The 23,978-nt window shown below is 36.4% G+C and overlaps 1 protein-coding gene across 8 annotated transcripts in view; it reads left to right on the top strand.

Moving 5' to 3' along the window:
- DNM3 (dynamin 3) overlaps positions 1-23,978 on the top strand; it is a 552,761-nt gene that overhangs the window by 230,832 nt on the left and 297,951 nt on the right. For 5 of the 8 annotated variants that reach the window (XM_017529997.2, XM_037739080.1, XM_017529995.2 and 2 more), the window contains exons 13-14: positions 10,373-10,424; positions 11,246-11,275. In XM_017529997.2, the coding sequence (XP_017385486.1) occupies positions 10,373-10,424; positions 11,246-11,275 (82 nt within the window). The remainder of the gene's footprint in view (positions 1-10,372; positions 10,425-11,245; positions 11,276-23,978) is intronic. The other 3 variants (XM_017529999.1, XM_017529996.1, XM_037739081.1) reach the window with 1 other exon arrangement.

Raw genomic sequence — 23,978 nt, 5'->3', positions numbered from 1 at the left:
TCTTGATAGGTATTTGCTCCACAGGCATTTTGCACAGGCTTGCCCCCCTCTCTTTAGCTCCATGACTCTCACCATGTGCATATTCCTTTCCTTCTGCAGAATCACCTAGACTGTAATGTGCATCCTTATCCCTAGATCTGGAAAGGGATCTGAGAATTTTTTCCAGTTCTCCTCCACAGTCAGTGAAGGAGTCCAGGTAGCCTGTGCCAAGCTCTACTCTAGTTTCTACAGGGGAGGGGGTGAAGAAAAAGAAAAAAACTTTTTGTATTTTCATAATTGAGATGTATAGAGACACACATGGAAAAATTTAAACTGACACATTCTTCATTTTCCTCACTGCTTCTCTGAGGAGTTTAAAAGACAAACAAATCCTTGAAACAGTTAAAATAACAGGAATGCTCCCTTTAAGGATGATTTTCATGGATTATAAATGCCAGTTAGGTTCTTACGAAAACGTAGATGTTGATGTAAACTTGACACAATAACTTAAAAGCAGAAAGGATGCTGCTTTGTTGTGGTACCCCAATTAGAGGGGAAAATGTAGAAAAAGTCATAATCTATTTAGAAAGGTTCAAGTTTAAACATACTATATAACCCATGCTTCAATTTAAATTTCATTTTTATACTCTTCTTGAAACTTTTTTTTCTGTGATAAATGAGCTAGAGTTTCTTTTTCAATAATTTTCAATATTTGCTGTCTTAGAAGCTGTTGGACTACAGTTTTATATTGATCATATTGATTTATAAATGATCAAGGGCATGTGATTTTTCAAATTTAATACTTCCAAACACAGTCTTTTAATGTAGTCTCTCTGTAATCCAGGTGACTGGTTCTGTTTTTCCAGCAGTGAGATAGACTATGAATCTTTAATGATACTGGGGAGAAAAAGAAGCATAGTTAAAACTGCTTTAGAAATCCAGCAACTCTACACATTTCTCATCTAATTTAAACTGCACACATAAGCCTTCTTTAAAGGACTGTTCTGGGAGTCAACAGTCTAGGTTATTTTTCCAGGTTATGCCACTGATGAGCTTTGGGTTTTGGCAAGGCACTTAGCCTTTCTATATCTGTTTACTGATGTGTCAAATGGAATAATAATCCTTGTCTTGTATACCTTTCAGGATTGTCAGAAGATCAAATTAATGAAGTTATGTGGAAATGCTTTTAAAAAAACTGTGGTGTAGTCTATAAAAGTGAGAGATCCTTTCTCTCTCTCTCTCCTCTCTCTCTTTCCCCATACACGCGCGTGCATGTGTGTACATACACACACACATTTGATTACTACATGAACCATTTTACTTTGTGATGAAGTTACAATGACTTAAGTATGATTGCCACTGGAACATTTTTTAGTTGCTAATATCATTATCTCTAAATGTGATATTTTGCCCTGAGATTCAGAGGTAAATGTCCTTTCCATTAGTATGTCGACTTGGAGTCGACATGGGGTGATTATGAAGATGAAGAAATGTTCATTTCAAAATAACTTTGAAGGGTTGTGGTTTTTTTGTGCTTTTAAAAATTAAAAAAATATGGTTGTAGCTATAAATTTTAAAGTTGGCAAGAATGCTGTTTCCATCAAGGAAGAAAAGTCAAGCCATATTTGAAGACAATTATGTAAGTATTTTTAAGTTCCAAAGACAGAAAATTAAGGTCTGGGGTTGAAGAAAACAAGCATTTGTTTCATGAGATTTTTAGAGAGTTGCCAAAGAAGAAAGAACTGCCGCCTTAGATTTATAGGATGGTGATGTACATAGTACTTTACACACGTAATTTTTTTCAACTGGGATGACTTTTTGTTCTAATTTTTTTAAAAAAGGAAAATAAATTGCTAAAATAGGATTAATAAAATATTTAGTTTCAGAGTAACATTCAGGACATCTCAAAGTTCTTCCCTCTGTTATAGAATTCACACTGCCATGTTGAATATGTGACACTTTTTTTCCATCTTCTAGTTATTTGTTAGACATGCACTGTAAAATATGTACCATGTGTAATGTGTCCAAATAAGCACTGCTCTGGGCTGGCTTTGGAATTTCCTGGCTTCTAAATGCTCTTTTAACTATAATATAGTTTCCGAGCCTGAAAGTTCAGTATTTCAGAAGAAAACGTCAACCTTCCTTGTGATTTAAGGATTTTAATTTATCATTCTCCTCTTTAGAAAAAAATCCCTAAATTACATCTATTTGTACATAATATAACTAGTTTTTGCTATCTAAGAAAATAGGAACTGGCCCAATTGTTCCTTCATTTACTTCCCCTCATCCTCAGTAATCCTCACTTGAACAAAAAGGCAAGCTTGTTTGTGGAATGCCTTGGGAAGTGAAATTTCAAACTCCTCTGCTCTTCTTCATTTGTTCTGACACAATTTGCTTTGTGAGTTACTAGGATTTATGCAGTCCAATGGTTAAAGAGAAAGATGGGCTATAGATATATGCTGTTAAAATAATACCTCTATACACCACAAGCAGCAGACTAATGTCTGTTTGTTTTTCAATCTGCTCAGTAGGTCTCAACACCTGTTTTCTCACAGTTGAAATGACACAGTGTGCAGATTGCAGTTCTTGTTATATGAGCACCATGAAAATTCTATGGGTCCTAAGATTCGTTATATCTTTTTCCTGATCCTCTGGAATGCCTCTGTTGCTGTTTTACTAAAGGCAGTGCATTTGAACCTTGCCACTAAATTCCAGAGAAATCTTAGTCTTTCCCTTTACATTCTTAGTTTATTTTTCCCTAATGCATAATTATATTCTATTATAATGTTTCTAGTTCCTATTCTTACATGAGAATGTTCTCTCTCTTGAGGAATCAAAACTTAGTTATTGGAATATTAAAAGATCCTTTTTTTGACTCACATGCAAACTTAGGAATTAAATGTTTGGTTTCCTACTGAGATTGTTGTCAAGTAGAAATACAGGGGTGAGCAACTTGAAAGGACATCATTCATATCACCTGTTCAAATAAGTTATAAATTCCAATGTTCCAATCACCATTTTAAAAATAAGTGGACTTCCACTTTTCTCTTTTTTTCTTCAAGTATGTTATTTTAAACTTCCTCTTCATCCTTACCATGAATCTTAGGAGATAAGTGAGCCTTCTTTTATAGGCTCCCAAGTTCTGTAAGATTTTCTTATATAATAATTAGCCTGAGACTTCACTAAAGATCCTAGAGGAGGAACAGACATCGTTTCTTCTCCCTTTGGCTTCAGTCTGATTGGATGGTGCCTGGACTATCACAGGGTAACCTGTGATAAGTTACACTCTTGGAACTCTTGTGAAGTGTTCATCATTTTTCTTGGATAATATAAAAGAACAGTCTAAAAGAGCTTCTTTACTCTGTAGCACTGTTGCACAATAGAGCTTTCTGAGATGACAGAACTATTGTATAATCTGTGCTGCTCAATGCAGAAGCCACTAGCTGTATGTGGCTATTGAGCAGTTGATATGTGGCTAGTGCAATGAAGGAAATACATTTTTAATTTAATTCAATCTAATTAAAGTGTTAATCTGGCTACCAGCTACTACATTGGACAGCAGAGCCCTACAGTATGGTGAATCCAGCTGATGGTTCTGGCACTTTCACTGTGGGTCTTACTTTACTGACAGCTTAGTGGTGACCTTCAGTGGTAGCTACCAAAAGAGAAAAAGCAAGGAGACCTCTTAATTGCTAATAAACAAGTCTAAAAGAGCTTCTTTACTCTTTAGCACTGTTGCACAATAGAACTTTCTGAGATGATGGAATTATTGTATAATCTGTGCTGTTCAATACAGAAGCCACTAGCTATATGTGGCCATTGAGCAGTTGAAATGTGAGTAGAGGTAGAGGTACACCCTGACATTTCCCATGGAATCTACATCTGGAAAGGACTTTCCATTTCCTTAGTGCATCTGAGCCCTCTTTCAGTGGCATTAGAATGTGCCCCTTCTTCTTTCTCATCTTTCTTTCACTTTTCAGTTCACTGCAATCTAGTTTCTACCACACCATTCTACTGAGACTGCCTTTGGCCAGGACAAAACCATTAATCCAGTGGAGAATTCTGAGCCTTTCATTTGACATTATTAAACATTCCTTGTTGAAGAGATCCGTTCCTTTGTTTCAATAACCTCCCACTCTCCTGGTTTTCCTCTTTTCACTCTAGCCACTTCTCAGTCTTAAGGAGCTCTTCATCTTCTGATCCTGGCTTAAGAACTGTTCTTTAATCAGTTTTCCTCCCTAGACCCCCTTCTTTTCTCACTTACTGCATTATTCCTAACTGATCTTACCCACTCCAGTGGTTTTAGTTGCCAAGTTTATCTGATGACTCCAAATCTAGATTTTCATTTCAGGACTTTTCACTGGACTGTGTACCATATTCAGATGTCTACTGGACATCTCTACTTGTTTATCCTAGAGCAGCCTCAACCTTTTAGTCCCAAACTAAACTCATCTGCTCTTATAATTGATAACTTCTTTGTTGCTCCCACTTTCTATGGATGACACCTCCCAGTTCTATTCTTTGCTCCTTATTCCCCTCACATCTTTGTCTCTATCCATCTTTACAAAGTTCATGTGATTCTATCTCCATTATATTTTTTGAATTCATCTATTTCTTTCTATCATCATTGCCACTACTAAAGTTAGTCCTCTCTTACTTGTGTTACTACAACAGCCTCTTCCCCCAACCCCCATCATGCTCTTTCTCCTTCCTCCTGAGATTCTCTGTTACTTTCAGAATAAAGTTTAAACTTATTGATGTCATTTCCAAGGCTCTCTATAATCTGTCTCCTGCTTACCTCTTCAGCCCGTTCTATTGTCACTATTCCTCTTTACTCCCTAACTCCATGCTTCAGCCAGTCTGGCCACTTTGAGATCCCTAAATATACCATAATTTTGCTTTAACACGTGCCTGTGATACGCTTCCTCAAATTACTTAGGTTTCCTAGTACAGATGAACATTGATAGTCTGGTTGGAAATAATGCTGGCATCAAAACAGAATTCCATAACTATTTCTTAAGATACTACCATAAACACTCTGCTACGTAGTGTTAGTGGTGAGAGAGGTAGAAATACCGAGATTAATGCTCTTGGCTATCAAGGAGCAGGTATTGTTGGAGACCCAACTATGACACAATCTTGTATATAAAATACAGGCACAGACCAAGGCTTTGGAAGTGCATGAAAAGGAGAGATAACTGGAGGTTTCTAAAAAGGCATAATTCAGACATGGTACTTGATTGGATTTTTAAAACTGGACAGGACTCCAGTAGTCAGAGAGAGGGGGGTCTGGGTTGGCTGTTTCCTGTCTTCTCTGCTTGAGTCAATATTATGCATTTCAGGGAACTAATTTGTACTAAAATGTCGCTCTGATCATGTCACTTGCTGGCACAGAAACATTGAATGTTTTCTGCTGACTTCAGAGTAACAGCCAAATTCTCCATAATTGGCCCCAGCATACAGTAATTGTACTAGATGGCTTTTAAGGTCACTTACAAACCCCAGTCTATGATTGGATAATTCTGCCCTAATAGTTTTTTTCTCCATAACTTCCCCATATGCCTTATGGCTTTTCTACCTCCCGGCTTTGCTAATACCAGTCTATTCTCTTAAAATGTAGTCAGGTGTCTTCCTTTATTAAAGTTTGTCTTCTTTTCAAGTTTGCTGCAAACATCTCAGATCATATCACCTGAAATTATATTTCTTGCCTCTAAATATTCTTTTTTTTTTTTTTTTTTTTTTTTTTTTTTTTTTTTTTTTTTTTTTTTTTTTTTTTGAGACAGAGTTTCGCTCTTGTTACCCAGGCTGGAGTGCAATGGCACGATCTCGGCTCACTGCAACCTCCGCCTCCCGGGTTCAGGCAATTCTCCTGCCTCAGCCTCCTGAGTCGCTGGGATTACAGGCTTGCGCCACGATGCCCAGCTAATTTTTTGTATTTTTAGTAGAGACGGGGTTTCACCGTGTTGACCAGGATGGTCTCGATCTCTTGACCTCGTGATCCACCCGCCTCGGCCTCCCAAAGTGCTGGGATTACAGGCTTGAGCCACCGCGCCCGGCGTCTCTAAATATTCTAACATAACAATTATGATGGTATAGGATTTATCTGATAAATGGTAACACATCATAGACAAGGATAGAAGAGACTGTGCAAAAAGGATTTGAGCCAAGAGGTAACATTAGGGGTTCTCTGATTGTCTTCTAATATACTCTTATTTTTTTTTTTAAGTTTAAACTTCTTGTTATATGTTTTTATAATAATTGTGTCTCAGCATACACCAATTTGGTTCTATGTTTTAGTGTTCTGGCAGAGCCTTTCACAGTGACTTGTGTGTAGTAGGAATTTATATGATCAACAACAAATGTGTGTATGCACACACACACACACACACACATAAGAAGAAGATATGGGTAATTATATCCCACATTTAAAACAGAAGCACTTTTTTTGGCTTTCTATTACATCCTCACATATTTATTCATATAGATTTAGTTATTTGTTATTTTTTTATGTATGCATATCATTATTTGTACCAGACAAATCATAGGCTTTCGATTACAAGAACCATACCTTATTCATATTTTTATCTTCCACAGAGTTGATGCCCTTCAGTTTTTGATTTATGTTAAATGAAAACACTATATATAGGTATATCTTATAATATTTCAAAGTTAGTTAAGTAACTATATCCAAGAACATGTCCAAGGGCTCAAGTTAACTTGCAAGTCCTTGCAGGTTTCCTCATGAACACAGTTTTAAATACATGCTTTGAAATACTCTCAGTTCAATAATTATATCATACCGAAGAATTATGACAAAGAATCTATTCTAAGTAGGCAGGCTATTTTTTATTTTGTTGTTTTTGAAGTAACCTCAAATAGCTAAATACATCATTTACAATAGAATGTTTAAGTTTATGGGGCCAATTGCTGCAAAAAGATTATTTTTTAGGTGGAAAATAGAGGCAACTTAGTGTTTTTTCTAACTCTAGTATTTAAGATGGGCTTATAAAGTAAATTTTTTCTTTCTGCATATTATTACAAGTGGTAGATCCTAAATATGCATTATTTCATAGATGGAAACTCTGTCAATGGACATGGTCTTTAGTGTAGCTAATAAGCTTCTGAGAGTAATTTTGCATCTCAAGCAATATTGGACCTAAAAGGAACCTAAGAAACAGCTCATTTAGTTCCCTAGCCCTTCTCTCTACCTCCGTTTCTGTCTGTCTCTCTTATGACACACACATACACGTTTTATAGCTGAGAGACTGAAGTCCATTTTGATCAAACTTTTTGCCATAGGTAGCACAGGAGTCATTAACAATCTCTGCCTTTTGCTTTATGTTCAGCTTCTTTTCCCTTAAGTGATTTGAAGGGGACTGACACATAATTTAAGAATCCCCAATAATTTGTTCAAAGTAAATACCTGTGGGTCTACAACAGTTTGGAAGTTTTCACTACTAGTCAGTGCTTTAGTAAAAACATTTCTCCTTAAACACAATTATGGTGCTTGGAAGAGATAACCATGACCTATGAAGATGTCATGATCTCATTATAATAGTTTTTCCATTTATTCCTGGAAGACTGGGGAGCTTGGAGGACACTGGAAAGGTGACATTTAATGTGGAAAAGAAAGTAAGGAGGAGATCCGAAGCACTTAGGAGAGTGATACTGAAGATGCTCTGTGTGCCAGGGCATGAGGGCAGCCAGAGGGCGGTGTGGGCACATTGGATCCTGGTTACCTCTTTCACAGCCTCACCTACCAGACCTGAATAATGTAGATTTAGATTGTTCAGAGAAATAGTTAAAGAGGAAATAATTTCATGGTAAAATAAGAGGATTAACCATGTAACAGAAAGCTAGAAAAATTAAAAGAAAGGAAGAAGTTGAAATTAGCAAATTTAAAATTGAAAACCAAAAATATACACAAAATATTTTTAGCAACCAAATACAGTGTGGCCTTTCACCACTCACCCCCTGCCCACCCTCAGTGGAATGTAGTGTTTTTTCATGAGTTTGAGTGAAGGAAAGCAGCTTAAATGTATCTGAGGAGTTTATTAAAAGCTGTTGTTTTGACTAGCCTTCCAAGTGTGGTATTGATTTCTAACTTGTTACTGCAACATAACATACCATCACTTTAAACAGTTAACTGAGGTCTTTAGTCTTCCTTTTCTCTATTTTAGACTATTTCATTCATCTCCAAAACAGTTTCCACAAACTATTAAATAGCCTGTAAGAATACTGAGTATTGCTGATCTTCCCAGAATAACCAAAATGAGTTGTATTTCTTATATTGATAGATGTTTATTCATGGATCTATCAAAAGAAAGCCTTTCTCCTTTTGAGGGATAGAGTAACCTGGTGATGAAATGTGTGGGCTCTGTTAAGTTGTTGGAGTCCTGTCTGGCTTTTAACCCACTGTATGTATGTCCAAAATGGGGGTTACAATGGCATCAACCTCATTGGGCTTTTCATCCAACAGATATTTCGTGAAGCCAATCATGTGCCACGTCCTTTGTAGGCCCTGGGGATATAGCAGTGAACAAAACAGACACAAATACCTGCTCATGAGGAGCTTATAGTCTAATGGAAAGAGGCAGACAAACACAAAAAATAAATACACCCTGGTGAGAAATGCCAGATAGAAAAATCAAACAGGATAATGTGGATGACAGTCCTGGAGGAAGGGAGGGATGCAGCTATAAATAGGGTGGTCAGAATAGGCAAGACTTGAAGGAGATGTTGGGAACCATGCAGATAAAAGGGGGACGCATATCCTAGGCAGCTAGCTTGCTAAAACACTCTAAGTGGGAATGTGGTGGGTGGGTTTGAAAAAGAGCAGGCGCCAGTATGACTGGAACTCTTCAGGGAATGAGGTGAAGGGTAGGAGGAGATGAGTCAAAGAGGCAGGGGTGGGGGTTGCTTGAGTAGGGCCTTGTAGACCCTTGTATGGACTTTGGATTTTACCATTAAGTGGAATAGTGTTGTTGATGTAGTAGAGGGTTTTGAGCAGAAGAGTGACACAGTCCTTCTAAAAGTATCACTCTGGTGTCTGTTAAGAATCGACATCAGGGAGACAAGCGTGGAAGCAGAGGCCAGAGAATAAATGATTACAGTGATCCAGTTGAGGGATGACAGTGTCTTGGACTAAGGTGGGACCAATAGAAGTGATGAAAAGATGGTTAAATGTTATATGTGTTACATATAAGAAAGCAGTCAACAGCATTTTCTGATGGTCAGATATGGGTTGTGAGAGAAAGAGGAGTTAAAGATTTTGGCCTAAGCACTTGGACTTATGGTATAGAATTGCCAGTAATTGGCCGGGCACGGTGGCTCACGCCTGTAATCCCAGCACTTTGGGAGGCCGAGGTGGGTGGATCACGAGGTCAAGAGATCAAGACCATCCTGGTCAACATGGTGAAACTCCGTCTCTACTAAAACTACAAAAAATTAGCTGGGCATGGTGGCGCGTGCCTGTAATCCCAGCTACTCAGGAGGCTGAGGCAGAATTGCCTGAACCCAGGAGGCGGAGGTTGCGGTGANAAAAAAAAAAAAAGACAAGATTCATGAACTGAGCCACCATGTCTAGAACTGAAAATTAAGTTTCAAAAGAAAAAAAAAAAGAATTGCCAGTAATTAAGAGGAAGAAGGAAGACTGTGGATGGAGCAAATTTTAGGGGTGATTTCAGGAGTTCAGTTTTGACATATTAAGAATGATATGCCCATTAGATACCCAAGTGCTGATGTTAAGTTGTTAAAAACATGAATGAGTCCAGAGTTGGGACTTATACATGTTTGGAGCTACATGGCAGATCCAAACCAGGGATGCATTAAAGGAGTTGTCAGAATATATTGGAATTCAAAGCAATGAGACTGGATATCACAAAGACTTTGTGATGTGGAGCCATACTACTTGGTACTATCACTTATTAGCTGAGTGACTTTCAGAAAGTCGCTTAGCTTCTCTCCTCGTCTATGAAACAAGAATAATCATAACTATTTCATGGGGTTGCTGTGAGAATAAAAATGATTAATATCTATAAAGCACTTAGAACATGGTATATACTCAATAAGCATTAAGTTAATTTCCTTTACAACTTTTTTGTCTACCTGTGGGACATTGAAAATATGTCAACTCATATGTTATTAATGGTACAATGCTGCTCTTCTTTCAGTGGTGTTATTATATTTTTGGTTTATGTGCTACTAGGAGTTATGTGCTATTAGGAGTCCCACTGAGTTGGTTTTACTTACAGAATTAAACTCACCTGGAATTTCAGTATTAGGTCTGCCTCCATTGATTTCTTTTAAGCCTGTTTATATTTTAGTATTTGTTACTTGTTCAGGAAAAAATCGTATGTGTCTCTTCAGTGCTGCTTTCCTTTGCTTTTCTTAGTGCTCAGCAGAGGAGCAGTCAGGTTCACAAGAAAACCACAATTGGAAATCAGGTAGGAATTGCATAAGAGAATCAGTGTATGCATGCCCCAAAGAATTTGAACTAAATCGCTTGATTGACTATTTTTTTAATGCAAATTAATCATGTGCAAATTTTGCTTGAAATGCAGCTTTTCATTTTATTTTGTTTTTGCTTTTATAAAATTTTGGAGCGAATTGCATTTTTTTGGGCTATTTTCTGCAGTTAACCATAATGATTTATTTTAAATAACCTTTCTGCTACTTGCTCTGCATTTCAAATTTGACTCCTCGTGTCCTATTTTGCTTGCTTATATTACCCCTAAGTTTAATTTAACATTGAATTTGTGAGTCAGTTGAAGGTTAAAATGTGGTGAGTAGTTGCATGAGCTTTCTGGGGCTGCTGACTAGTTCACACATTTGCACAGCTTGGTATCAGTGAAGGGACAGCTCAAGAAGAAGGCAGTTGGTGGATTTAATCTCTGCCACACTAAATTCCTGTTGGTTAATGAACGTGTTAATTCCTAAGAAGATCTGATCTTTCGAGTTTTTGTGTTTTTGGGCTGACCAGCTGTCTCTGACTAATAGCGCTCTGCAGAGATTGTATTAACTCAACAGTTTGCTGTTTCTTTTATGTTTATGTGATAATGAATATTTGCATTGTTATTTCTTTTCAAGTCAAAACAATGATGGTTTTACAGTTTTTAAAAAACGTTCAGAGGTACAATTATTGAACAAATTGAAACCTCTGCTCTAGATTTTTTCCCCATTGTTTTGAAAGGAGAAGAGGTAATAACAGACTTTATTTTAAAAACTTTTTTTCTGAACTAAAGCATATAATTCTTTGCTATTTCAGGGAACCAATCTTCCGCCTTCAAGGCAAATTGTACGAGCTAAGTTCTGTAAGCTTTACTGTTGCTTTTTCATTTAGCTTCCCAAGGGCACAGTTTGTCTTTAACTGATTAACTCGACTAGCGCTTGCTACTAATTTTTTTTAAACTTAGGTTGTCTTGTCCATAACACCCTATCATTGAAATAAAAATCCTCTTAAGAGGGTTCATCCCTTCACTGCTAATAACTTGCTGTGATTGAAAGGTATGAACTAGTAAATTCTAAAATGCTATAATAATAAACCCTTAACACTGTGGGTGCTTTGATGTTTCTCTAATTTTAATGGGCCTTAAAATAATTAAAATCATTAATGATCTTCATCTCTGTCCTTTTTTGCTATGTTGTTATGAAGTGTAAGCATTTCTCTTCCCCTTGTATGATAATATTTCCAATAAATGTAGATGATACTTCTGAAAGGTGGGTAAATATTGAATATCTGATTTTGCTGTGTTTGTCAATAAGCCTACCCAATTCCAATTATTTGCATTTGTTTAAAAAATAATAAAACAGAAAAGCAAAGTTATATTGATGGTCATTTTATATGGCTATAGAGTTAAATCTTTGAAAACCAGATATTGTGTCTTCTTTTATGGAAGTGTAGAAACATTGTCAAATGACTAGTCATAGGCATTTAGAAAAAAAAAATTAAACTCTAATTTCTACCATGGATAAAGCAGGCTTAGTCTTCCAACTATGCACAGGTTGAGAATGAGATTGGAGCATGGGTCAATTATTTGCTCCATGATATTTTGGGAAGACACAGGTTTTGGACCTAGACAGTTCTAGGTTCAAATTCTGTTCTGTCACTTAGGAGTCATGTGGCCTGGGACAAATTGTGCCTGAGTTTGCTCAGCTGTGTGATGGGAGGAATAGAAAATATCTCTCGGGGTCATTGTGGGATTCAGAAATGATATATATAATGAGGTTTGCAGCCCATTACCAGATATGTGCCCTGTAAAGAATAGAAATGTTACTCCCAGAAGTTAGGTGCTGTTTCTTCAAATTCTTGGGAGAAAAAGTTTTAGTACAAGAAAATTATAAAAGTTATAAAGTGAGAACAATAAAACACCTGGGAAAATTAGAAGCTGTGGCAGTTATTCTGATGTCTGCAATGCCCAGATTATGGTTAGATATGATGTAAAGGATTTACCTATAAAAGTTTTCTCCTAGTCAGAAGCATCTCTTAGCTCATAGAAGTATATACATATAGAAAAAGCAGTAGTGCAATAGCATAAATGCATACTTTAAATCAGAGGAAACTTGGAACAGCTTTCAGTTATATTACTTCCAAATGCTCAAATCATGCTAATTGGTTTCCATGACTTTACTTTTGCTGGATACTTCAAAGTCCACACGTGGAAGTATTACATCTCAAGATAATAGAATTGGGTGAGTGTTATAATGGAATATAGATTCCTTATCCAAAACTTCTGGGGCCAAACATGCCGTGAAGGTCAGAATATTTTGGACTTTAGAAAAGCAATACATTGACTATATCATATATTACCCTACATTTTTGTGAAGTTAGAGACAACACTCTATAATGAAACATATTCTATTTTTGCAGTGAAACAAAGGAATAGTCACACCAAGTAAACTTTTGAATAAAAGATAAATCCTTTCACATTAGATCAGGTTTTGCTGCCAAATTTGCTTTTTTTTAAAAAAAAAAAAAACCTTTCAATTTGCAAGCAAGGGATTATGAACCAGAATATGTTATTTTCAGAATCAAATCCAATAATATATACAAGATACAATACATGTTAAAGGATCCTTTGTAGTTCTTCCTGCTTAGCAGAAATAAGCCATAATGACTTGAAATTTTTTCTTTATGAATCTGTTCATAAAGAGCGTGTGCTGTTGATTGGGGTTTATATGAAAACAGTTTTGCCTATTAACAGGCTCAAACCTGGGGAGTCTTGGAGCCCAGCCTTCTGACTGGTGCTGGCTTTTATGGTTGGTGGGCTGAAACACCCTGCAGCATCTTAGAAAGTGATTCATCCATGCTGCTATCCTCTTAGGGCTCCTGGTTGTAGGATATTGTTGTGCAGCATCTGTTCTGAAATATTTTAGAAGGATTTAAGAAAGGCAAACTCTTCTTTAAAGTCTAAATCCTATTTGTTTATGTCTGCCTGTGAAATTTTAATAATTTCACAAGTTGATGTCAGCAAATGTACCAAAAAAATGTGAACACATAATTTACCTAAAGCTGAACTGCTCAAAATTTTAAATTTAATGTTCATTCATCCTTTGACTCATGTATTCAAAACCTATGTGTGCCAAAATCTGTGGAGGGTGTTTAGAGAAGTATGATGATGCATCAATCACAGGCCTTATGCTCAGGAAGCCCACAGCCCAGCAGGGATGAGGGTAAGTAAGCAAACTGATGTCCACTTCCTTTTCCAAGGCTAGCTACTTATGACCCTTCAGGTCTTACTAAAACATCACTTCTGAAAGAGGCCAGCCTGGATCACCAGATTTTAAGTTACCTTCCCTTCCCAGTGTCTTTCACTATCAATTACATTTTATTATTTGAAACAATTATTTACTATTTTTTGTCTTATGTAGGACATAAGCTTCATTAAAGCTATTTTTAAGTTGCTTAAAGCAGTATAGAATCATAGTGAGGTTTTAAGCACAATTATATTAACATTTGATAATCACATTAACAAAGGCTTCAAAGGCAAGACAAGACTGGAAAAAGATTAGTTAGAAGGCTGATGTGGATGAAAAATTGTGGTGATCCAAGTTTGGGTGTTTGTACTGAATTTGAGGAAAAGCTGATTAATTCAAGAACTATTAAGTAGGAAGAATCCAAAATATCTGTGATAAACTGGATGTTGGAGAGAGAACTGGAGGTTGTCTTCAGTGCCATCAAGATTTATGATTTAGGCACAAGTAAGATGGTGCCCCTCTTCATGGAGAAAGGAGCATAGTGAAGTCAGTTTGGGATCCAGAGTAAAAAAAGGTAGCTTTCTGAGTATAAGTCACGGTAGGCGTTCAAAATAAAAATGTCCAGTGAGAAGCTGGATAAAAGTATCTAAGTCCAGAAGAGACAGAGAACTCTTTCTTCCAAAAGTATTGGAGAGCCATGGAAGGATTTCTAATAGGAAAGGGAACTCAACTGATTTTTACATTAGAAAAGTCTGTAATGGAATAGTTGAACGAGTGAAACTAGAGATACAGGAATTGGTGAGGATGTTTTTGAAGTTATTCAGGTGAAAAAAGCATTGGTTGCAGGTAGTATTTGGCAGAAGGGACAGATTCAAAATATATTCAGAGAGTAGGATTGGAAGGTTATAAAGAGTTCTCAGGGAGTTAAGTCACCTTCTAGGCTTATGGCTAAGGAGATGCACTGACAAAGGTAGTGCAAGAGAAGAAGGCGAAGCAGGTGTCAGGGGAGATGAGAGAAGAAGATGCTGATTTCATTTTGAATGTTTGTGCTTATTGGAAATATCATTGGGGTTTGAGGTTCAGGACTCATGTACACTGGAGATATGTTTCACTGTTGTCAATAAATACATGGTAGCTGAAGCCATGGGAGTAGATGAGACCGCCTCCAAAGGATGAGAACATGGAAAGGAATATAGAACTTAAAGCATAATGGAGAAAGAAGAACTGGAACTGAATGGGGAACTGAAAAGGCAACTAAGAAGTGATGAGAGAGGCAGGAAAACTTGGAGACTGGTCAAACAAAAGCTAAAAGGAGAGAATGTGTCAAGGAGGGAATGGTCAATAGTTCGATGTTTCTAAGAGCTCAAGAAACTTGGAGGAAGTTGTCAGAGAGTTGGACTATGGAAGGTCCTGTGCATGTTAGGGACTATCTGAGGGTCCAGTGATAGCACAAGTTCTCTTGACTTTGTAAATTGCTCTTCTGATCTACAGTTGGAGGGAGGCATAAAGCTGAGAACACAGACAAATGAATTGATATTCTGAGCTGGAGGTTTTCTAGGGAGGCAGCATGGAAGGTCAAGAGAGAAGATGAGTTAGAGTTTTTAAGAGAGACAGGTTGAGGTAAAGGACTGTGTAATCTATGAGTAGCTTTAATTGATGTATTAATCGGGATAGTTTAACCAAGTAACAAACAACCTCAGGATTTCAGTAGATTGGCATAATACAAACTTAATTCACCCTGCTGTAACAATTCAATGAAGGTCATCAAGATGCAAGGAGATACGTTGCTTCACACGGTTAGTAACAGACTGGGTTCTGGAATTCCAGAGATTCCAAAATCTCCCTTCTCCACCTTCTCCTGCATAGAACCTGCAAATTTCATTCTTCCAGCAGATGGGAAAGACAGAAGCCTGGGCAAGGGAGGTTTTTAAGAACCAGCCCATAAGTGACACACATCATTTCCATTTTGTTGAACACAACTTAGTTGTTTGGGCTCACCTAGCTGCAAGGGAGGAAAATAAACTCTGAGCTTGTGCCCAGGAAAAAGAAAAGACCAAACAAACAAACAAATAAAAACCATGATGTTGACTGCCTCTTGAAAGGAAATGGACAAGCCAGGGTATTGGAGGTTTTACAAAAATCAGAAAAAGTGTGTGCTAGGATTAAGGAAAAGAAGTGATGAGGTAGGAGGTTAAGGTCAGTGAGTTGCATGTGGTATTTGAAGGTTTAAGAGTAAAGAGAATGGTACCTGAAAGTCAGAGGTGTTATTGGAGTAAGAGAAAACAAACACTGGAGGGAGGGGCACAACAAATGATAGCTAAAGATATTTGTGGAACATTGTCTTCAGAAGGTGTGAGTAGCTGAATACCAATGGGGATGAAATTTCCTTGGTTGGAATATGTTAGGGTCCAGGAGAACTGATGTGGCATTTGCATGACTAATAATTCATTTCGTTGCCATCAAGAGTCTAGCAGGAAGGCATTGCTGACATGTTCCTTGGCCCAAGAATGTATCCAACTGCAATTGTATAATGGGAAAGACTTTTTCTTTAAGCAGGAAGTAGAGCAGATGCTCGCATGAACCTGGATATTATGGTACCTCTTAGTCCCAAGCTTATTTTCAGTTTTGTTCGCCAACCATGTGCCCACTATTATTCTAACTTTAGATTGGAATATGAAATTTTGCTTTCTCAAACCCAAAGGTCTCCAGATCACTGAATTATCAACCTTTTGTATTATAGGCTGCAAACAGAAAAAGACAATTCCTTCCCAACAGCGTTTCTTCTCTCCCTACTTTCTGAAAACCAGTTTTAGTAGACACTAGACTCTTTTTCATAGGATCTCTCACAGGTTTCAGAAAGTTGTAAAGATACCTCACTATCCTGACATTTTTCTACCCAGTCCCCTAGTTCTTTAACCTCTGTAAGAACATGGTTTGAGTCCAATGTTAAAAAGGTGAGAGTTTAATTAATTCCTTAACAAATGAATAACAAGGATTGCCAAAATCCTAACCTAAAACAGAGAGATCCTTCCAACCTTCTTGCCTTTCTCCACTCAGCTAATTCCACCTTTTAGGGTCTGTCACTCTTAACCCCCACTCTTACCTGACTTCCCAGTACTGATATCTCTATTGGTTGGGTTTTTTTCCAGATGTAAATTTCAGAAAACTCAAATGACCCTGGAAAAAAGGGAATTTGTTAGTTTACATGAATGAACACTTCAGGGATAGAATCAAGCACTATTTAATCCACAACTAGTGTTTTTCTTTCCATATTTTTGTTCTGCCCTTTTGCTGTGGTTCTGTTCTTGCCCCAAAGGATTGCAAGATGACTGTCGTCAGTCTCCAGGGGATGTTCTTCCTAGTTTGAATCCAGCAGAAATGAGTCTTTTCCCCAGGATTTTCAGAAAACCTCCTGAGGTTCAGTCTGATTGGACAGGTATGGATCATGTACTCATTTCTGATGTATCCACTGTGGCCAGAGAATGAGGTATACTGATTAACTTAGGCCACATCATATGGGACAGGGGAGGCACCTCACCAGAACACATGGGCTGCTTCTCCCCCTGAGAGAGCTGTTGTTGGAAGAAGAGAGGATAAATGCTGGAGGAGATGCATCACAGATGAAGGCAGGTACTTGCTGAGCATTGTTTATCTTCAGAACAATCTAATTTGGATAATAGGATTTTTGTGTATGTTATCTTTTTTTTTTTTTTTTTTTTTGAGACAGAGTCTCTCTGTCACCAGGCGCCAGGCTGGAGTGCAGTGGCGCAATCTCGGCTCACTGCAACCTCCGCCTCCCAGGTGCAAGCAATCCTCCTGCTTCAGCCTCCTGACTAGCTGACACTGCAGGCACGCGCCACCAAGCCCAGCTAATTTTTGTATTTTTTTTTTTAGTAGAGACGAGGTTTCACTATGTTGGCCTGGATGGTTTCGATCTCTTGACCTCGTGATCCGCCCGCCTTGGCCTCCCAAAGTGCTGGGATTACAGGCGTGAGCCACCGCGCCCGGCCATATGTTATCTTTTTAAAGGAGTATAAGATGGTTAATACTTCATCATTAAAACCCTATGGTTCACTTATTAATTAAATTTAAGGATTTTTCCAATTCATGAATTTCCGCTTCTCTCTCTTTTGTTTTAAAAATAATTCTGTTAACTCTCTGCTAAGCTGAAAAGCAACATAATGCAGTGGTTCTTCAGAGCTGACACAGTGGAGTCACTGTGTCATCACGAGCAAATTAATTAAACCTTACTGTACCTCAGGTTTCTAATCTGTAATAAACTGATAATAATAGCAACTGTTTTATAAGGTTTTTGTATTAAATGAGATAATGCTAGTTAGGTAGTTAGGTATGGTGTTGGGTGTTTTACACACATTAGTTCATTAATTCCTCTCAACAACTCTATGAGGTAGGTGCCCCTATTATGTCAGTTTTACAGATAGGGGAACTGAGGCATGGAGAGGCCAAGTAATGTGTGCAGTCACGCAGATCATAAATGATAGCACCAGGGTTCAAATCTTAATCACCGTGTTTAGCCACAGTTCTAATAGTTTATAAATTTCATCAAGAACCTCATTTTGTAGCCTTAATTATTCATAGTCTCATTTAAATTCATTTGCTTATTTTATTACTTAATTTTTTTTCTTCTTTTTGAGACAGAGTTTTGCTCTGTTGACCAGGCTGGAGTGCAGTGGCATGATCTCAGCTCACTGCAACCTCTGCCTTCCAGGTTCAAGCAGTTCTCCTGCCTCAGCCTCCTGAGCAGCTGAAATACATACCTGGCTAATTTTTGTATTTTTAGTAGAGACAGGGTTTTACCATGTTGGCTAGGCAAGCCTTGAACTCTTGACCTCAGGTGATCCTCTCATCTTGGCCTCTTAAAGTGCTGGGATTACAGGTGTGAGCTGCTGTGCCTGGCCACTTAAAATTATTCTTGTAATAAAGCTGTTAGATCTGAAAAGAGTGAACATGGGTTTATATAAATTAATCTGATTAACGAAAAAACCACAATGGCTATTTGAATTTTTTTCCATTTTATTTTTTAATTCTATAAAAATATCTCCAAAGGGGCTAGTCAATAGCTTATAAAATATAACAATCATTATTTTATTATAATAAAATAGAGATTAGAGTTTATGAAAACCACACTTGGTCAAATATACAGCCTGTTAATTTCTTCTGCATCTTTGAAATGTAGATTTTTATTTGGAATAGTATTTAATCTATGCCACTTGTGCTTTTTTCCCCAGAAAATAAGCAGATGTACTTTCCATATTTTTACAGCCAAGTTGCATCTTAATGGAGGGTTTAAAGCATAAAAACCAGTGAAGAGATTATCTTATGTACTCAAAATTACTTTGAAAAACCCTATTTAATAGGCAGAATCTGGGTTTCTGCCATGTGTTTTTCTTTGGAGCAGTAGAGGGAAGGGCTTGTTTCGTCTGAGGAAAAACAACTGGTGAAACAAAGGCATCTCTCCTGCTGCCTCCCTCCAGCTGCCCCATAGCTCCTCTCTCTCCCTCCATCTTCCTTCTTTTCCTCCCTTTGTCTCTCTCTCTCTCTCTCTCTCTTTTTGGTACTCCCTGTCTCTTTTATCCTCTTTGATACTCTCTTTTTCACAAGTGTGGTGTGTTTGATTCCAAGTAAGAAAATGCCTGTGTTATTACAATTCCTTGGAATTTTGGTAACATTTAAAAATGTTAGTGTTTCTCACCTAAGATATTATTTTGTTAACCACTGTATAGCTTATTTAGCACAAAGTATCCATGGAGCCAACAAAGTATCCATTTGTTACTTGTATCCAAAGTAACATAATTTTGAATCTATAATTTTCAAATTAATAAATATATGATCACATTTTTAATTGTGAAAAAGTTAAATAATGCAGATAAAGTAAATATACTCTTGACCCCCACCCAATCCTACTCACCTCCATTGCTACAACCAATGTTATCATTTTGGAGTATATATACACATATATATATATATACACACAAGTACATGTATATACACCCATACACAAAGACACTGTGATTTAGAAAAATAAAAATAGACCAATATTGTACAGGTTTATGCTAAAATTGTAAACTCCAATTTTTGTCTCTTGTTTATTAATGTATCCCTAACAACATCTAAAAGCAGGTGTATGGTAGCTGATGAGTAAAATTTGAAGTTGAAATCACTTTATTCACTTAATGATATGTCTTAGGGACCTTTCCATGTAAATTCACAGACAGAAGATGACAAAACTTCTTTGTGGCACAATATTATAGTACTCTACAGTATAGATGTGCCGTACTTAATTCACATTTCCCTAAGGATAGGCATTTGTGCTGTTTCCAGTTTTTCCAAAACAGCTGAACCAGTTCATAGACCCAACAGCAATATATGTAATTACCTCAAACCCCAGTACTGGATAATTATATTTTATATAATTTCTGATAATCTAATAGAAAGAATAATATATTGTTGTTTTGATTCACATTTTACTTACTGAAAGTTACCAAGAAGCCTCATACCGACTTAACGGACTTTGGTGTCCCTTCTCCTATTAAATGTCCGATGTGTCCTTTGCCCATTTTAGGAAACCATTGTATTATTTGCTTATTGATTTTTAGGATTTTAAAAAATAGTCCATGTATTAATTTTTTTTTGTATTTTATATATAGTACAAATATTTTCTACTTATCTATCTCTTGATTTTCAGTTTGTTCACGCTATGAAACAAAAGATTATAATTTTGGTTTAGACAATTTTAAACATTTTATGGGATTTATTTTGTATCTTATATTTTCTTCCAATATTTTTGTGGATTTTTGCACTTAGCCATATTAAAAGTATTTTTTTTTTGTTTGCTGATCATATAATTCTATCCTCTTAAACCACAGTTCTTATGTCTCTAACTTACCAGTGTGGAGAAATATTTTTCATGATTATTGGCCACTAGTATCTTCTCTTTTGAATGAGCCATTAATGCTTGTGTTTATAATCTCTTTGATATTTTTAACTTTTAGTGATTTATAACAGAATTTTGATATAATAATTATATTGACCTTTTGTCATACTTATTAACAGTTTTTAATAAATGTTCTTATGTAGAATTTAATTTATTTATAGGGTTCTTGAGGTAAAGTTTTAAAAACGTTTTGTAGTAATCTTTATTGTTCTTTGTTCTCTCATGTCTTCTACTGTATTTACATTTAGAAAGGTGGTACCTACCTTAAGAGCAGGTAGATATTCATCCTTGTGTTTATAGCATTTTTATGAATCCGTTATTGACATTTGTCCCTGTAACTCGTCTGAGATTTGTCATGGCACACGGTACAAGGTGAGGCACTCACTTAGGGAGCAGAGTATAGAGGCTAAGAGCATAGAATCTGCCATGTCTAGTTCTGTCTCTTGCCAGCCATGGGCAAGTTCCTTAATATCTCTGTTTCCTCATTTGCAAAAGGAATATGATTATTGCATCTTAGAGTTGTTGTGAAGATTAAATACATTAGTTTATATCAAGTACTGTGTTTGTATGTTGTAACAACTCAGTTACTACTGGTTATTATTATTATTCCAAAGGGGCTAATATATAAATATAATCATATGAATAGTCCATACCATCACCATTGATTTGCAATACTTCCTTGATTGTATGATAATGTCAACAATAGTAGCATAACAATCATAGCGGTTCACATTCCTTAAAAGTTTACTTTATGGCTAGGTATTGCCTTGAATGTTTTCCTTACATCCACTCATGCAGTTCTACAGCAACCATGTGAATTAGGGTCCAGTGTTTTTCCTGTTTTATAAATGATGGGACTGAAGCTTAGAAAAGTTAAATAGTTTACCCTAGGTCATACAATGGATAAGTGGCAGAATTCTGACCTCAGACCTGGTGAAGGGTGAACTCTTAAGCTAGAGTCCGTATCTAACTTATTTATCTTGTCCCTCCATCTGTTGACTTTTGTACAGTGACACACTTTTTAATTATTGCAGCAGTCTGTTTTAATAACTGCTAGGTTTTCCCTTTTATTTACCCTTCTTTTTTCAAAAATGAATTTTACTTTTCTAGGTAACTTATTCTTTCAGTTGAGGATTAAAATTTTGTTATATTCCAAGTAGAGTTCTATTGGTTGTATGTAAAGCTTATAAATTCATATGGGATGAAGTCTCAGTTTTTTACTTCCTGTTTTCCTATCCAATCAAATAGTTGTTTGTTCTGTTTTTATAACTCTGTTTCCCCCCTTAATTTAGGTAAATTTACATTTCTTGATAAAATATAAAGCTGAAAATAAGCTGTAATTTTAAGTAGGGTTTTTCAATTATATCTTCTAATTATTTATTGATACATGAAAACCATTGATTTTTAAGCATATATTTTGTATCACTGGAGTTTACTGGATTCTCTAGTAATTTTAAAAATTCAACTATAAATTTTATCTTAACTGTGTAGTTGCATCTTTTATTTCTATTTTTATATATTATTCCTTTCACAACTATAAAATAGTACTGGATTTTCTAAGCTGCTTTTTACTTTAGTGGGAATGTTTTTAGTCTTTTACCATCAGTTTTAATGTTGGATTTTGGTTTAAAAATATATTTAGTGTGATAAAGAAATAAATTTGGGCCTATAATCCCAGCACTTTGGGAGGCCAAGGCAGGCAGACCTCTTGAGGTCAGGAGTTTGGTTATTGGGTGTAATTGTTTGCCATTGAGCTAATTTTCTTATTATTCAGTTTAAGATAACATTATTCTTTATAAAAAAAAAAAGAAGGAATATGCACTGCTATTAAAATTCCCATTGAAAGAGAAATGTCACCAAAATTGGGGAGAAAAAAAATCACATACTTTCTTCCTGCTCATCTCAATTTGCTACATAAAACAAGAGGCTGGTTCATCTGTTGGGAGTGAGGGGAGTAGGAGTTATATGGATGTCTTAAGAAGGTGGTTAAACTCAGTATAGTTACTAAGTGGAATGTGAAAAAAAAGTAAAAGGGCTCTCAGTTGTTGGCCAGCTGGGAGAATCACCATCAGTTCATAGGCTGACTCCTGTGCAAGGATGTCAATCTCTTCTCTTCTTATCCTGTGAGAACTCCAGATCTTTCAATTTAGCCATTTAAGAGTTTAGCAAAGGACAAATTATAAAACCTCATTGACTATAAAGGTGTCATGAGATCTTTTGTTAGTGATGATGTCCATATTGCATACCAGAAGGTTCTTTTGGAAGGATGTCACTGGTTCATTATCACAGTGAAAATCAGGATAAATAGATGAGACATTCTTGTATATATTTCCAATAGTGCTCTTTTGTTATCTTTCTTCATTGCTTCTCATACTGAAATCAAATCCTCTGAAAATAAGTATGTCCCAAATTCACCATGACCAAGGAAAATCACATTTTCTGTCCCCAGAGCATGAATCTTTTCACATTCAGTGCAATAACATTACAGAATTTTTCTTGAGTCAGAATATTCCTCAAAATACAGAGACATCTTTACATTCTTAAGGTATTTCAAGGAATCCTGCATTATGTTTTCATAAAAAAGAAAGCTTATGTTGATCTCAGCAATCAGGTGGGGGGTACCTTGTGGTTAACCTTCTGGGCTCCATTCTCACTCAGGACTTTGCTGTATCTTAAGTCTCAGTGTCAAGGTACCTAAATTCCAGGGCATGTCAGGACATTTTATCATAAATTTTAAACTTTTGTTTTGTAATATGATAATCCTATTTGAAAACAATCTTATTTTTTTCCTCTTCAGGTAAGTGTATGTCTTCTAATCTTAGGGTCTCAGATTTACCACATAGTAGCTCTGCATGTCAGTTCAAAATTCCATTTACTATAAATCCCTCACCCCTTAGTTAAGTCTTTCCTTTTCTTTTTTCCCTCAGACATTTGCAATGACCAAGTCTCTTATAGCTTCTGTGGAATCATTTTTACTCTCCCTTGGGAGTAATTTGATGGTACAGCAAGATTTTGATTTAATTGGAGTAGTCCTAGGAGCGTGAAAGAGTTAATGCAGGTCTCAGATTTATCTGAATATTTCTGGAAAAAGCAAAGTGTTTTATTTCCCTAGCAGTATATATTTTATAATTATATAAGTGCAGAAAGTATGTAAAACTTAAGAGATAATTTCTTGGAAAAAATGTAAACATGTAGAACATTCATAAATAGGGAATGAAATGTCTTACTCCCAAAGTTACTGTGAAATTTCTTTGACTCAGCAACCAATTCATTCCCCACCTCAGGGAATTCCATTAGGCTAAATTACATGGGATGAGTGTTCCCGATCCAGGAAATGAGTGTCCTGGTT

Source organism: Cebus imitator, unplaced genomic scaffold, assembly GCF_001604975.1.
Source record: "Cebus imitator isolate Cc_AM_T3 unplaced genomic scaffold, Cebus_imitator-1.0 Scaffold62, whole genome shotgun sequence".
NCBI lineage: Eukaryota > Metazoa > Chordata > Mammalia > Primates > Cebidae > Cebus > Cebus imitator.
Note: the sequence above shows the minus strand (reverse complement) of the source record. Positions and strands in the feature narration are given on the sequence as shown.